General features: G+C 37.5%; 1 protein-coding gene across 5 annotated transcripts in view; it reads left to right on the top strand.

The window, feature by feature from the left end:
• The window catches only part of PHF7 (PHD finger protein 7), a 47,689-nt gene that overhangs the window by 21,091 nt on the left and 8,890 nt on the right, over positions 1-17,708 (top strand). For 2 of the 5 annotated variants that reach the window (XM_074198137.1, XM_074198139.1), the window contains exons 4-12: positions 1,621-1,712; positions 1,855-1,956; positions 2,208-2,332; positions 7,885-8,044; positions 8,666-8,772; positions 10,365-10,481; positions 10,792-10,904; positions 11,334-11,591; positions 11,831-12,047. In XM_074198137.1, coding sequence (XP_074054238.1) covers positions 1,621-1,712; positions 1,855-1,956; positions 2,208-2,332; positions 7,885-8,044; positions 8,666-8,772; positions 10,365-10,481; positions 10,792-10,904; positions 11,334-11,557 — 1,040 coding nt within the window. In that variant the 3' untranslated portion in view covers positions 11,558-11,591; positions 11,831-12,047. The other 3 variants (XM_074198141.1, XM_074198138.1, XM_074198140.1) reach the window with 3 other exon arrangements.

The following is a 17,708-nucleotide window of genomic DNA, read 5'->3' on the forward strand; positions in this document are numbered from 1 at the left end:
AAATGGAGATTCATGGTTTCATTCAGAATCTTTTTTTTTATTCTGTGTATACAGAAATGTTCTTTTTGTTAAGTCTAGAATAAATTTTTTAAAAATAATGAAAACTACCTGAAGGCAGCAATCATCTTATTTGCTTATATTGTTATCTCTAACATTTAGCATAGTACCTAGCAGACAGACTTAATAAAAGCTTTTTCATTCATTTATTCACATACATATTCCAGCCAGTCTGACCTTTGATGCTCTTCCAAAACATTTTTCAAAGATCATAGAGCTCATATAGAATCTAGATAGAGCAAGAACATTATCTCTGTTGTGTTGCCAATCATTTTTTTCTTGTCATGGAACAGTGAGAGATACTTCTAAAATTCCTTAGGGCATGTGTTCAAACTGGTAGAATCCTGTTGGACAAGAGAGTCAGGGTGGTAGAGTGGATAGAAGGCTGGGTTTAAGCTCTGCCTCCGACCCTGGACAAAGGGGCAACTCTGAAGATTAAGTCACTAAGAAATTGTCAGACAACATTGGGGAAAGGAGTTTGCACAAGAATTCTCTTGCCATTGAAATCTCAGGTTTGTACTAAAACAGTGTCTTTCCATGGGTGTTATTCAGTAGTAGGTCATTTGGACTCTCCTAGCTTAATTATTCTGACTAATTAAGCACAAAACTGAATTGTTTCTCTGTTCAGAAAGAGGGCTTTATTGTTACCTTGCTTTTCAGGTAAGAGTAGTTGCAGTGCGCTTAACCTTTGGGGAGGGGTTGTTGGCTTTATTGTTTTAAAAAGTTGTAAGAGAAGACTGACAATTGTTCATCTTAAGCTTGAAATTGCCCATGAGGGGCTACCCTACATAAGTGGAGTTTCTTCACTTGAAGTTCCCTGTTGGCACAGGGAAGCACAGGTCTGCATTAAAAGGGAATGTACTTGGAAGGCAGCATGCCAGAGTAAATGGAGAGCTCATGACTAAGTCAGGGTGGTCCATGTTCAAATTCTGTCCCAAATCCATCCTGGTTGTATGTCCTTGGGAGAATTACTCATTTCCTCAGTGTCACAGGCAATGCTCTTTAATGCTCTCTATTTAATCTATATAAATGCTACTGTCTGCATTACTAGAGTTTCTTTATTGATATTTCCCTATGCCATTAGAATCCTAAATCCAAAATTGTGGAGATTATTGAAGAGGTCATTCTGCTTTAAAAAAATGCATCAATAGCACATTTCATTTTTTAAAAAAGAAATTGTACACATTAAAAACTCGCACTGGGGCGGCTAGGAGGCACAGTGGATAAAGCACCGGCCCTGGAGTCAGGAGTACCTGAGTTCAAATCTGATCTCAGACACTTAATAATTACCTAGCTGTGTGGCCTTGGGCAAGCCCCATTTGCCTTGCAAAAACAAAACAAAACAAAAAACTTGCACCATTAGCAAAAACTTGTGTGTACTAACTGTTGTGCTTCCCAAACAGCCTACCTTAAAACAAAATTCCACCTACTTTTTCCTAAAATTGTGATTCTTCTTTTGAGTCTAATTTGCATCCCTCCCAGTCTTCCTTGAGAATAAAGACAAACAACAGCAGCAGCAGCAGCAGCATTCTTGGCTAATTCTTCTTGCCTGATCTCTTCTAGTTTGTCGAATGTGCCTCCAAGAACCAGGAGATCCTGAAAAGTTAGGGGAGTTTCTGCAAAGAGATAACCTCCGTGTTCATTATTTTTGTCTTGTGAGTATATTCCCTTCTCTTCTTTACATTCCCAGTGACTTCTGTTTGCTCTTCGTTTGTTCACCTGCCTTCTGTGCTGGATCCCATCATTTTCTATACCCTTCATTGATGATTATAGTCTCTCTCTTCTGCTACCCCTCAGATCTTGTCCAGTGGACTGCCACAGCGGGGTCAGGCCAGTGATGGCTTCCATGGATTCTTACCCGAAGACATCAAAAAGGAGACAAGCCGTGCTGCTAGGAAGGCTAGCAACCCTGCAAATAAGGGCCCCTGCCCCCTTTTGTCCCTTTCCACCTCTCCATGTTGGGTTCTGGGTGCTTATTGAGCAGACTCTAGTAGGCTGGAGGTCCTAGTTGGGGAGGAAGCAACTTTAGCACAGACAGGTGGAGGGGGCAAGCCTGCTACTATCTGAGAGTTCCATTTTTTGCAAATGTGCTGGAAGCTGTGGTCTCTTCTTTCTGGGGCTGTGAGCACTATCTGGGCTCTCAATTACAGACCTGCTTTGTGTGCAAGAAAAAGGGAGCTGCCATCTTCTGCCAGAAAGAAAGATGCCGGAGAAACTTCCATTTACCCTGTGGCCGAGAGAGAGGCTGCATCTCACAGTTTTTTGGCGAGTACAAGTGAGTATTTGTGAAGCAAAGTTGGTCTTTTAGCTGGGATTAAATTGAAAGCAGGTTGTCATGGGCCACGTTTGAATCAATTTTTTAGTTTGGTTAGTTTGGGGGTGAGAATGATTCAGACTCCCAGCAAATAAGACCTTACCTGCTGATGTTACCACTTCAGACCTTTGGACAGCCCCCCCCCCCAAGAGAGTACTCTCTGAACTTCAAGGCTTATGGGGGAACGACACATAGCTTTGAAGGATAGCTTTGAAGACCCTTCTGCTTTTTCCCTAAGCTCACTAATTGGCATATAATAGGACCTCCACATTAGGGCTATATCCAGTACATCTTACAAATATATTCCATGCAGAAACACATAGCAAAGTTGTATAGGCCAAAGACAAAGGTCAGGTAATACATATAACATAACAATAAATATCAGGTTATTATAGTATACAAACATTGAAGTCGAAGTCACATTCAAAACACATACTACATTCCATGAATGGGCATTATCTGACTTAAACATATGGTTATCCATGGGACATCATACATCAGCCAGATTTCTGTTCAGATAGTCCAGCCATTCCAATGGTCTGTTCTACAATCTTTGTATCCTCACATCTACTGATTTCCTATGTCTCAACCACGCTGAAGTTGTTCATTGCTAACTCTTTAACACCTAATGAGTAAAACTCTATATGTGGCTTCTCTTTCTTGGAGGTTTCACAGCTGGAGTATTAGACAGAAAAAGGATAGCCACTGAATTCATCCCTTCTTTTTCATCTCGGCACAGGCAGAGGTAGTAAGAAGGCCCTGTAGTTTTCTGTCCCTCGAGGAGGTACCAATCTATAGATTCCTTATCATGCAAATTGTTAATTGGAATCTTTCCATGGACCCTCATCTGGCTCCAGCTGCCACCTGCAATTGGTAGAGGGGTCATTTCTTGGCTGGTTCTCCATTTTTTCTCTTACTGATTGTCAGGGAGTCCAACTAATTCCCCTGTGGGCAATATATCATTTTGGATGAACCTTGACCATTCTTTGGGGTTATGCTGTAGATCAGCAAATTTTTTAAGCTCTTGTGTACTTTGTTTGCAATAGTTCTTCATTGGTGTTCACTATTTTGTGCTTTCTCTAAGCATCAAGGCTTCATTGCATGCTTCTCCCCCTGCTAGAATTCTTGACTGAGTTAAACCATTATTTTGTTCCTTTTGGAGCTTATCTAAGCTGAGTCCATTGCTTAATATTAGTCCTTCTTTAACTATCAATGAAGAAGCTTACTAGTTGTAAGTCTGCTCATCTCTACCTACTTAAATTCCAAAGTATGGATCAAGAAACAAATGTGACTGTTACTCAAACTTAAATGTACATATGGTGTCATTCTTGGTGGAATTATATTCAGGAACTAGAAAGATCACATGCTAATTCTATTGAGACTTCCACTCAGGCCTCAGAGTCCTCAACATGTTTAGTAGATATAATTAAATCAGATCTCTTTGAAAATGGTAAGGTGTGGGGCATCTAGGTGTTGTAGTAGATGGAGCATCAGCCCTGGAGTCAGGAGTACCTGAGTTCAAATCTGACCTCAGACACTTAATAATTATCTAGCTGTGTGGCCTCGGGCAAGCCACTTAACCCCATTTGCCTTGAAAAAAACCTTAAAAAAAAAAGTAAATATATATAAAAAAAATTTTTAAAGACCACCTAGCCGCCCCCACCTTCATTTTTGAGTATATCCTTCCCCTACTCCTTATCCAAAATATACATACACCACATCAGTTAATATATGCCATATTCCACACCTATAGCAACCCTATCTTTGCAGAGAGGGGTAAGAGATGGCTTTTTTCAGCTCTTCTCTGGGTCCTAGCATGGTCAGTTTAATTACACAGCTTTTAGTTCATTTCATTTTTCTTAGTTTTTACATTATTATATTAAGCATCTAATATTGTTTTCTTGGTTCTGCTTCATCCTTCAATTCATTTGATATTTTTCATACTTTTCTGAAATGTTTTTTGCCTCTTCCTTTAATACAGACATTCTAAAACATTCATGTACCACATTTTGTTTAGACATTCCCCAGTCAGTGGATATTTACTTTACTTCCAGTTCTTTGACAATACAAAAAAAAATAAAAGGCTTTGAATATTTTGGTGTATATGGCATCTTTCGGGGCATATGCCTTGTCATAGGATCTCTGAATCAAAGAACACAAACATTTTAAAAATTGTATTTACTTTGAACATTTTAGTCACTTTTAAGATTGCTTCTTAATTCTAAATTGCTTTTCAGAATAATTAGACCAATTCACAACTGCATCAATAGTGGGTTAGTATGCCAGCCTTCTTTCTATCTTTTTTCATCTTTGCCAATTTTTAAGTGTAAGATGAAACCTTGAACTTTTTTCGATTTTTCATTTCTCTTATTGTTACTAGAACTGTTTTGAATATGGCAGTTGATAGTGTACCATTCTTCTTTTGACCCCTTATCCTTAGTTTTTAGTAAATCTTAATGTTGGGGGCAGTTTGTTGGTGGAGTGGATAGAGCACTGACTCAGGAGGACCTGAGTTCAAATATGACCTCAATCACTTAATACTTAGCTGTATGACCTTGGGCAAGTCACTTAATCCCATTGCCTTGTCAAAAAAAAAAATCTTTCTATTCTCTATATACCTTGTATATTATACCTGTATCAGAGATTTGATGCAGATATTCTTCCCAGTAGATGCTTTTCTTTCTTATTTTAGTTAATATTGATTTTATGCCAGGCAACTAAGTGAAACAGTGAAATCAAGAAGACTCCTGAATCAAATACAACCTCAGACACTTGATTATGGAACCCTGAGCAAGTCACTTTTCCTTATCTGCAAAATAGGAATAATAGCACTTTCATTTGTTGTGAAGAAAAAAAATAGTATTTTAGGATATTTTTTTGCAAGGCAGTGGGGTTAAGTGGCTTGCCCGAGGCCACACGTCTAGATAATTATTAAGTGTCTGAGGTCGGATTTGAACTCAGGTACTCCTGACTCCAGGGCCAGTGCTCTATTCACTGCGCTACCTAGACACCCCAAAAATAGTATTTTAAAAGTGCTTTGCAAACTTTTTCAAAAGCACTATATAAGGGGCGGCTAGGTGGCACAGTGGACAGAGTACCGGCCTTGGAGTCAGGAGTACTTGAGTTCAAATTCGGCCTCAAACACTTAATAATTACCTAGCCGTGTGACCTCGGGCAAGCCACTTAACCCCATTGCCTTGAAAAATCTAAAAAAAAAAAAGCACTATATAAATGTTAGGTGTTATTATTATTACTATTTTTTTCAACTATATGCAAAGACAGTTTTTAACATGTATTTTTTGGGTAAGATTTTGAGTTCCAAACACATACCATATAATACTATTATTATTATTTGTAAAAAGCTTTATAATTTCATGTAATTCAAAGACTTTTTTTAGCTAAGAATTTACCCCTGCCCCAACAAAAGCAGTAGTACATGCTTTAGAGATAAAAGTCAGCATTATAAACAAATTAGAGTAGCAAGAAAGAAATTACCTGTTACGTCTATGAATATGGAAAAGTTCACAATCAAACAAGAGATGTTCATAGAAGGCAAAATGGATGATTTTGGTTACATAAAAAAGTTTTTTGAATAAACAAAACAAATTCAACCAAATTCAGAAGAGAAGGAGGTATATGGCAAAAAAATCTTCATAGTAAGCTTCTCTGATAAAGGTTTCATTATTTTTTGTCACTTGAAATTTTATTTTTCCAATTATATGCAATGGTAGTTTTTTCAACATCCATCCATTTGCAAATTTATGAGTTCCACATTTTTCTACCACCTTCTCTTCCCTCCCTCCTCCCAATGTCCACAGACAGTTTGGTAAAAGTTGTGTATGTACATTCATGTTTTGTTTTGTTTTTTTAGATTTTTTTTGCAAGGCAATGGGGTTAAGTGGCTTGCCCGAGGCCACACGGCTAGGTAATTATTAAGTGTCTGAGGCCGGAGTTGAACCCAGGTACTCCTGACTCCAAGGCTGGTGCTTTATCCACTGCGCCACCTAGCCGCCCCTACATTCACGTTTAACATATTTTCATATTAGCCATGTTGTGAAGAGGAATTCGAATTGAAGGGAAAGGAAAGTAACCATGAAAAAGAAAGGAAAAACATAAAAGAAGTTTTTTTAAAAAGAGAACATAGTATATTTTGCTCTGCATTCAGATTTCATAGCTTTTTCACTGAATGTGGATGGCATGGTCTATAGTAGGTCTCTCAGTATTGTTAAAGGATTCATTTCTAAGATTTATAGGAAGTTGAATTAAATTTATAAGAATGAGTCATTCTCCAGTTAATAAATGGTCACAGGATATGAATAATATGAATAACCACAACCTAGCAATAGCCACGTGAAAAAAATGTTCTAAATCACTATTAGAGAATGCCTATCAGATTGCCTATTTAAATGCCTATTTAAAATGCCTATCAGATTGGCAAAGTTAACAAAAATGTAAAATGACAAATGTTGGAGGGGCTTAAACTGTTTAGGCATTCTTGGAAGCAATTTGGAACTATGGCCAAAAACTTATAAACTGTAAATACCCTTTGTCTCAAGTAATACCAGTATTTAGATCTATATGCCAAAGAGATTTTTTTAAAAAAAAGAAGAAAAGAACCCATAAATGGAAAGGAATTAGAAACAAAAGGGGCACCTACTATTGGGGAATGGCTGAATCAAATTATAGTATATAAATATAATGGAATATTGTTATGCTATAAGAAATTATAATGGGAATGTTTTAGATAAACTTGAGAAGACTTGCATGACTTTATAGTTTTTTGTTTTTTGCTTTTTTGCAAGGCAAATGGGGTTTAAGTGGCTTGCCCAAGGCCACACAGCTAGGTAATTATTATTAAGTGTCTGAGACCGGATTTGAACCCAGGTACTCCTGACTCCAGGGCCGGTGCTTTATCCACTATGCCACCTAGCTGCCCCTTTGCATGACTTTATATATAGTGAAATGAGCAGTTTATACAATAACAGTATCATAAAGAAAAACAGCCTTGAAAGACCTGACAATTCTGATTGATCCAATGACCAACCACAATTCCAGAGAACACAAGTTAAAACACACTGCTCTTCTCCAGATAAGAGAACTGATGGACTTAGAATGCAGACTGAGAGAGCTGTTTGTCTGAGACTGTAGGGATTAGTTTTGTTCAAAATAAAATTTTACCAAATTTTACTTTGAAAAATTAAAACTTAAAAAAGTAAGATACACATAAGACAAAAAAAAAAAATTTAGGGGGGAGGCTAGGTGGCGCAGTGGATAAAGCACCGGCCCTGGAGTCAGGAGTACCTGGGTTCAAATCCGGTCTCAGACAATTGATAATTACCTAGCTGTGTGGCCTTGGGCAAGGCACTTAACCCCATTTGCCTTGCAAAAACCTTAAAAAAAAAAAGTAAATATATATATAAAAAAAATTTTTAAAGACTTTATTGAGTAAACTTAGGAATACTTAGGTACTCCTGACCCATTCTCCTATTGTTAGTCTGCTTCCTCTGTTATAGATCATTTTGTGAAAAACATCGCCCAACACAGGACATTCAACCAGAGAAATGGGCAGAGGACAATTGCATCTTGTGTTGTGAAAGCTTGTCTGCAGGAAATGATGATAACATTCAGAGTCCATGCTGTAGTCGTATGATATACCACCGAAAGTGCATACAGGTGGGGAGCTTTACCTGCCTTAGGCTCCCCCCTGAGGCCTGTATGACCTGGAAGCAAAAGCATCTAAGTGAATGTCCAGGTAATCATCAGCCTTGTCCCCAGCTCTGGAGGCCTGTGTGGTTTTGACCCAGACCTAGCAGTGGAGAGAGGAGTCTGATCAGGCCAGGGATCAGTCTTAGAGGCATCAGTCCTTGGACTCCTAAGACCCATACTTACCAAACTGTTCCCAGGACTATACCAAAAGTTTAAGGAAGATGCTTAACCAAACAGGTCCATAGGATAGTCCAGAATCAGCTCACCCTCCAGAGATGAAAAGAACAGGAATTATAGCTCTAGATGCACAGGCCTCCAGAATTAGGGATGAAAGCTGATAATGACTAAGGCATTACTTGGACATTCTAGATTAGGCAGATGAATTTCTAGCATGCAAACTTTACCGATCCAAATTATCTCTTACTAGTAGATCAGAGCTAAGGTCCTCCCCATTTGTGACCAGTTTCCCCAAGTCCCTAAATGAGATTTTCCAGTAAGTTATCTTGTCATTGTTCTAAAATGGTGGTTTTAGGGTATGTATATGTATGGAAGGTGTTCATGAATCTTTACCCCCTGTTTCTTTTTCAGAAATATGCCCATTCATCAGCAAAGCATTTCTTCAAATGTCCTCAGTGTAATAATCGAGAGGAATTTCCTAAAGAAATGTTAAGAATGGGAATACATATCCCAGACAGGTAACAAGAACTCTTTAGACAGTAACCTAATACAGGAGTGAGTAGATATCTCCATTGCTAGAGGGCAGTGTAAGAGAGGCAATATAGGCATAAATATTGCATTAAGAAAGGCTGTGATGAAACTTCAGGAGCAACTATTTTGAAATGATTTGCAATGGTGATTTAGAATTACTAGATTTTTTTTTTTTAGATTCTGGGGGTGATACTGATCAGGATGAATGGGATAAGCCCTTTATTCCCATTCATAAGGATTATTGGTATAAATTCTGCCCTTCTCCCTGCCCCATATTTTCCCCAGCAAGTGTTTACTAAGCTCTCTCCCAGTTCTTCCACCTATCAAACTGATCCTTTTCAATCTCTTTTGCTGAATCATCCATGAAACGTGATCCATTTTCTACCCCCCATGTATGAATGTGTCCCTAGGTTCTCCTTTCTTTCCTCTCCTCTCATCTCTGCTTTTTTTCTCTTCTCCTCTCCAGCTCTTTCTCCCTACATTATTTCTCCTGTTGGATCCCATGATTTTCCATGGATTCACTTATATACTCTATGAAGATAACTCTTAAATTGACATATACATTTCTCATTTTGTTCCTGAGCTCCAGTCCCATATCATCAACAGCCTCCATTTTGCATATTTCCTCTCAATTTCAACATGCACAAATGAATTCATTGCCTTTTCCCCTTTGCTTCTCCTCTGTCTTCTCTGTTCTTGTCCAGAAGACTACCATTGATTGAATCATCCTGGTTCACAATTTAGGAAGCATCTTTAATTCCATAGGACTACTTGCCCTATAGTTGCCAAAAATCTCAAATCACAAAAATCTCTGGAATTCACACCTCCCTAATTCAGTCCCTCATCACTTTTTCCTTTAATCCTACAATTGCTTTCTGATTGGTTTCTTAACCTCCAACCCCTGTTACAAACAGTTGTCAAATGGGGAGTTCTAAAGCACAGTTCTGTTCGTGTCATTGCTCTATTCAAAGAGCTTTGTTGGGTCCTTATTATTACCTTTAGTACACAATACAAACTTCTGTTTTACATTTAAAGCCATTTACAGTTTGGCTCTATTCTCTCTGTCCAGACTCACTGGACACTTACTGCCCCCTAGGATGTTTTCTTCCTGCTACACTGACCTGCTGGCTCCTTATCTTACCTCGATGTCTTTGTGCTGACTCTTCCTTAATGCTTTGAAATGTCCCATCTCTTTCCTCATCTCTGCCTGTTGGAATCTCTATCTCCATTCAAAATTCAATTGACATTCTACTTCGTATAGGACGCCTTTCCTCTAATCAACCCCAAATTACTTTGTATTTACTTTGAACGTATTTTATATTTATTTGTGTACATATTGTTTCTTCCCAATAGAATGTAAGTTCCCAGAGGGAAAGGATAATGTTCTTTCTTGATTTTGTATCTCCCCCCCCCACTGCCCCCCCAGTATAGTGCCTGATACACAGTTGTTGAACTGATTCATACATTGTTGGATTGCTTTGTCCATTGAAGCTCCTGACTCCTGACCAAGTGGCCAGGCATACATAACACCCCTTTGGGTCCCATTGTCCCTTGTTCACAGCTTCTTTTCTCTCTGCAGAGATGCTGCCTGGGAACTTGAGCCAGGAGCTTTCTCAGAATTATACCAACGCCATCAACATTGTGATGCTCCAATTTGCCTTTTTAAAGATGGCAGAGACAACTTTGAGAATGAGGGGTATGTAGAAAGCTACTTAATGGCTGGTGGAGTCCCTCACATTCCCAGAAGCTTAAAGATTTAGCTCATTTCCTTAAGCTTCAGGGCCTCTCCCGGGATATTCACAATCCATTAGAGAACAGGATTTTTTTAGGTTTCCCTCCCAATTCAATCACTGACACTCACTTAATTATCTTTTCACAGGTCCAAAGATCTTTTATTCCTATTTTACTTTTTATTTATTGGTAAATGAATAACCTAGTGCATTTTCTTTACAGCCCTGTTTTAACAGAGGATATCACTAATAATCCCTTTTTGGTTCTTCTTAAAGGAGGTGGAGCCTCATTTTGTGTACTACTTGTGGATCCCAAGGAACCCACAGAGGCTGTTCCTCTCTTAGAAGCAACTCTAAGATATGGGAATGTGCAGAGTGTCTATCAACAGGTATGAGTGAACATCAGAACTCTTAGGTTCTGGGGCTGGGATAAATTTGGTCTGAACAAAAAAAAAAAAGAAAGAGAAAAGACTGTTGTTTACTGAGAAGGAAACAAGGCCTGGTAATGAGACCAGGGGATTTGGAGCTCATACTCCTTACTTTTGGAACCCCTCAGTGGAATTCATTGACCAACACTTAAGAGACTGACAAAAATTGAATTCTCATTTCATGCATCTCTCTCTCTTTTTTTTTTCCTTTTGCAAGGAAGTGGGGTGAAATGATTTGCCCAAGCTCACCCAACTAAGTAAAGTTAATATAGTATACATTCAGATTATGTATAGTATACATTCAGATTTGAACTCAGGTCCTCCTGACTCCAGGGCTGGATGCCCCCTCATGCATCTCTCTTAACATAGGCTGTATATTTAAAATCTTAGGTGAAATTCCTGGTTGCAGTAAAGCCTTAAGTCCTGGAGGGCATTTTTATAAAGAGACTGGGCAAAATAGTTCCCAAGAAGAAAATCCAGGGCCTTCCTTTTTACAAGAAAATTCAGAATTCTCCTCTCCAGAAAAGGTAGAACCTTTCTGTTGGGGAAGGAGAAGATCCACATGGCGAGTGAAGTGTGTCAAAACCTCCAAAAGTTGTAAAAAAAAGGAGTAATATCTCATCAGGAGAAGATACCAAGCATCATCAGGTAGATCTCTTTTTCTTCAGCATTTGCTGAGAAATGGGGCCCCTGGGTTCTGGGAAGAGGATGAAAAGCTAGTAATGAGAAGGGATGTCCAAAAAATAAGACCCCTGGATTCTGAGGGGAGGGCAGAGAGAGGTTCCTAGATTCAAAAATGGGAGCAACCATTTTCCTTATATATAGATTTTTATCATAGAAGTTATGGTCCTCAGAGTTCTACTGATATTTTTCTCCTTTACTTTCAGGGATTTCTTTCTCTTATCATTTCTCAAATCATTCTGATTTCGTCTAGTTCCCCTCAGTCTTTACTTTCTTCCATCTCAATGTTTATATGTAAATGAACTTTTTTTTAAAAAATCACCATTGAGTCTCTCCTTATGCTTTGCTTCCGGTTTGCCTGGGGGCCCCTTCCCTAGAGGGTAGAATTTGAGCAGAAAAATAAAGCTTTTCTAATTCCTAAAATTTAATGGATTTATTTTACTTCTGGGGATCAGAAGATTTTGCATACCTTTGAAGACTAGTACTTTCTTTTTTTAATTGATATTTTATTTTATTTTTCCAATTTTATGCTGTGGTAATTTTTCAACATTTATCCATTTGCAAATTTATAAGTTACACATTTTTCTACCTCCCTCCCCTTGGCAAGGTACAGTGTGGTAAAAGTTGTACATGTCCATTTCTGTTTAACATATTTATGCATTAATCATTTTGTATAAGAGGAATTAGGACTAAGAGAAAAGAAAGAAAACTATGAGATAGGAAGGAAAAAGGGTTTTTTGTTTGTTTTTGTTTTGTTTTAGGTTTTGGCTAGGCAATGGGATTAAGTGGCTTGCCCAAGGCCACACAGCTAGGTAATTATTAAGTGTCTGAGACCGGATTTGAACCCAGGTACTCCTGACTCCAGGGGCGGGTGCTTTATCCACTGCACCACCTAGCTGCCCTAGGAAAAAGTTTTTTTAAAGTGAATATAGTATACATTCAGATTGTGTTTTTCCCCCTCTGGATGTGAATGGCATTGTCCATAACAGGTCTCCTAGGGTTGTCCTTGATCTCTGAATTGCTGAGAAGAGTTGAATACATCCTAGTTGATCATCTCATAATGTTGTTGTTAATGTGAACAATGTTCTCTTGGTTCTGCTCCCTTCACTTGGCATCAATTCACATAATTGTTTCCATACTTCTCTAAAGTCCAACTGCTCATGATTTCTTATGGTACAATAGTACTCCATAACATTGATGTTCTATAACTTATTCAGTCATTCCACAATTGATGGATATTCCCTCAATTTCCAGTTCTTTGCCACTACAAAAAGAGCTGCTATGAATATTTTTGAACTTGTGGGACTTTTCCCATTTTTTTTATAAATTCTTTTAGATATAGTGGTATTGCTAGGTCAAAGGGGTATGATCAGTTTTATTGTTCTTTGGGCATATTTCCATATTGCTTTCTGGAATGGTTGGATTAGTTCACAACTCCACCAATAAATAGTGCATTAATGTCCCAATTTTCCCACATCCTCTCCAACATTTATCATTTTTCTTTTTTGTCATCTAAGGCTAGCACTTTCTAGGTTAATATACTTAATAGTAGTACAGACTGCTATATGATAGAGAAGTAAACATTTCTTCCTCTTCAGAGAAATAAGTCCAAGGTATGTTTAAGGGGACCTTTATTAGCATGTCTGTGGTCTTATTTATAAGCAGAAGTAAAATGATAATATTCCAATAGAATCGAAGTACATGCATTTAAGTAACTTCATTTGAAACAATTCCTCTACCACCCAACCCAGGCCCCTTTGGGTCTTTGACTCAAGTCCTATCTTCATTAAGCTTATGGAAAAATAGGACTCCTATATTGAAGTCAGTGTCAGTTATCCTAATTTCCCTTCCAGGTTCTGAGCTAAACTCTTTGAGAAAGCCATATTTACTTTTTTTTTATTAAAGATATTATTTGAGTTTAAAGCAATCTGTCAGTCTTTAATTTGTTTCCATGTTGTACATTGGTCCAAATTGAGTGTGATGAGAGAGAGATCATATCCTTAAGGAAGAGACAAAAAGTCTAAGAGATAACAAGATCAGACAATAAGATATCTGGGTTTTTTTCTAAATTAAAGGGAATAGTCCTTGAACTTTGTTCAAACTCCACAGCTCTTTATCTGGATACAGATGGCACTCTCTGGGCAGACAGCCCAAAATTGTTCCTGATTGTTACACTGATGGAATGAGCGAGTCCTTCAAGGTTGAACATCACCCCCATGTTGCTGTTAGGGTGTACAGTGTTTTTCTGGTTCTACTCATCTCACTCAGCATCAGTTCATGCAGATCCCTCCAGGCTTCCCTAAATTCCCATCCCTTCTGGTTTCTAATAGAACAATAGTGTTCCATGACATACATATACCACAGTTTGCTAGGCCATTCCCCAATTGAAGGACATTTACTTGATTTACAATTCTTTGCCACCACAAACAGGGCTGCTATGAATATTTTTATACAAGTGATGTTTTTACCCTTTTTCATTATCTCTTCAGGGTATAGACCCAGTAGTGATATTACTGGGTCAAAGAGTATGCTCATTTTTGTTGCCCTTTGGGGGTAGTTCCAAATTTCTCTCCAGAAAGGTTGGATGAGTTCACAGCTCCACCAACAGTGTAATAGTCTCCCAGATTTCCCACAATCCTTCCAACAATGATCATTATCCTTTCTGGTCATATTGGTCAGTCTGAGAGGTATGAGGTGGTACCTCAGAGAAGCTTTAATTTGAATTTCTCTAATAATTAATGATTTAGAGCAATTTTTCATATGGCTATGGATTTCTTTGATCTCCTCATCTGTAAATTGCCTTTGCATATCCTTTGACCATTTGTCATTTGGGGAATAGGAAAGCCATATTTACTTAAAAGGCCTCTACTTCCCCTTCTTCATTCAGGCTTCCAAAGACTTTTGAAACTGCTCTTCCCAAAGTCAGTGATCTCTTAATTGCCAAATCCAATGACTTTTTCTTAATCCTCATCCTTCTTGTTCTCTCTACAACCTTTGATGACACTGTTGATGACTCTCTTCTCTTGAAACTCTCAGTTATAGGTTTTTGTAACCTTGTTCTCTTCTGGTCTACTATTTGCCTGACTATTCCTCAAGCTCTTTTGCCGGTCTTTATCCCTTCATGCCTATTAACGATGTGTACTTCAAAACTCATTCTGAACCTTTTCTTCTCCTTCTACACCATTTCATTTGATGATCTCATCTATCTATTTATTTTTGGGTTTTTTGCAAGGCAATGGGGTTAAGTGATTTGCCCAAGTCACGCAGCTAAGTGTCTAAGGCTGGATATGAACTCAAGTCCTCACAACTCCAGGACTGGTGCTCTGTCCACTGAGCCACCTAACTGCCATGATTTCCTCTATCTGTCTTTATCTAGAGGTTCAACTATCATCTTTTTTTGCACATGATTCCCAAATCTCCATATCCAGCCATGATCTCTCTCCTGAGTTCCAATATAGCATCAATTATATCTTGAACATCTCAAATTGAATGTCTCATAGACATCTAAAATTTGACATGTCTGAAGCAGACTTTCAAACTTTCCCCTCTGCCCAATCAAGAATCTTGATGTCATTTTCAATTTTTCACTTGTCATCAACCATATCCAAACTGTTGTTAAATCTTATCATTTTACCTCCACAATATCTCTTATGTATATACACTTCTTTCCACTCTTGTAAAGACCTTCATCATCTCTCTCCTAGACTATTTAAATAGTTTAATTGACTTCCCTGCTCCAAGTCTCTTTTCTTCATTCCACTAAGCTGTCAGAGTGATTTTCCTAATTAATACAAGTCTGACCATGTCTATTCCTCCTTAACTCAATATAGCAGTTCTCAAAGTATGGTCCAGGGATCCCTGGGAACCCATCTTCCTTTCAGGTTCCCTATGTTAAAACTATTTTTATAATAATACTGAGATATTGTAATTTCTAACATGGTAAATATTGATCAATATAACCAAGGGTGTACTGATAAATGTTTAACAACAAACTCTTCAAATTCAGGATATGTTTTTACCAACATCTTCTCCATCATATTCTTAAATCAATGTAATCAACAAAATAAAATGAATCCTGATTGTAGCATTTGCCAATTTCCAAGGTATAAATGCTCACATTGAAAATTTAATGATCAGGCCTCTTAAGCTGTTCAGACTTCAGCATGCTTTTTTTTTACATCAAAGACTTTTTTGGTTAAAAAGGATTTATATGGGCAGCTAGTTGGCACAGTGGATAGAGCACTGGCCCTGGAGTCAAGAGTACCTGAGTTCAAATGCGGCCTCAGACACCTAATAATTACCTAGCTGTGTGGACTTGGGCAAGCCACTTAACCCCATTGCCTTGTAAAAACCTAAAAAAAAAAAAAAAAAGAAAAAGGATTTATAAACTAAAAAAGAAAGGAAGAAGAAGAAAAATGGAAAAAAAGAAATGAGAGTCATACAGGAGAATTATGAAAAATTAACTGAAAAAACAATAATTTTAAAAGTAAAATTTACCAGCTGAAAAATAAAATTAACCAAGTGGAAAAGGAAACAAAATTGCTAACTGAAAAAAGCCAACTTTAAAAACTGTAGATTTGGAGAAATGAAAATAAATGACTTGAAAATGAATGACTTTGTGAGACACCAAGATTCTGTCAAACAAAATCAAAAGGCTGAAAAAATAGAAGGAAATGTAAAGTACCTCTTAAGAAAAATGACTTGACATGGAAAATAGATCAGTAGAGATAATTTACAAATTGTTAGTCTACTTGAAAGCCACAATCAGAAAAAAAAAACCTGGACCATATCTTTCAGGAAATTAGGGAAAGTGCACTAATATCCTAGCACAAGAAGATAAAATCGTCCTTGAAAAATCCATTGGGACAGCTAGGTGGCACAGTGGTTTAGAGTACCAGCCCTGGAGTCAGGAGGACCTGAGTTCAAATCTGGCCTCAGACACATAATAATTACCTAGCTGTGTGACCTTGGTCAAGTCATGCAACCCCATTGCCTTACAAAAGGAAAAAAAAGAATATATTGATCACCCCAGAAAGAAATCTCAAAATAAAAATTCCAAGGAATAGTATAGCCAAATTCCAAAATTCTCAGCTAAAGGGAAAAAAAAAAATACAAGTGGTCAAAAAGAAGCAATTTAAATACCAGAGAACCACTGTTAGGATTATATAGGACTTCAACACTAAAAGATAGGAGGACCTGAAATATGATACTCCAGAGAGCAAAAGTGCTTGGATTACAACCAAGAATCAACTAATCTGTAAAATTAAACATTTTCTTTCATTAAAAAGACCAGAACAGAACAGAAAATTTGATCTTCAAATATCAGGCTCAAGAAATGCTTAAAAAGGTAAATGGAAGGGGGGAAAATGTTAGTTGACAACTGTATTCCTTGTCAACAACAATTGAAAGGAACATATTTAGACAGAGTGTGGGTATGAATTGCCTGTGATGTGATCAAACTTTTAGCTCTTGCTTGATTTTGTGTTACATGATACTTTAGCTTAGGAGGATTGTATTTCTGTAGAGGATACTTAGAAGAGGGTGTGGAATAAGTTGATTATAATTTGAAAAAAAACAGCTATTTTGGAATATCCTCAATAATTTTCAAGAGTATAAAAAAGGTCCTGAAACCAAAAAGGTTGGGAACCACTGCTCCTACTATTTCTCCTGGATCAAATAGAAGATGTTCCCTTTGGCATGTTAAAACCTTTATAGCCTTGCCCCTTCCTTTCTCTGTTGTTCTTGTACTTTAGTTCATTCCTTGCATTCTATGATCGCACTACACTGGATAATTTTGATTCCATTAAATTAAAAAGCTTTTGCACAAACAAAATGCAGCCAATATTAGAAGGAAAGCAAGAAATGGGAAAGAGGGTTGGGGATTTACATCAAATTTTTCTGATCAGGGCCCCATTTCTCAAATATATAGGAAACTGAGCCAAATTTACAAAAAGTAGCAGCCATTCCAAAATTACTAAAGGATATTAATAGGCAGTTTTCAAAGGAAAAAATCAAAACTATCAATAATTGACATGAGAAATGCTCTAAATCAATATTGATAAGTGGTGCCTCAGAATTATTTTA

The sequence above is a fragment of the Macrotis lagotis genome, chromosome 8 (assembly GCF_037893015.1).
Source record: "Macrotis lagotis isolate mMagLag1 chromosome 8, bilby.v1.9.chrom.fasta, whole genome shotgun sequence".
Lineage (NCBI taxonomy): Eukaryota > Metazoa > Chordata > Mammalia > Peramelemorphia > Peramelidae > Macrotis > Macrotis lagotis.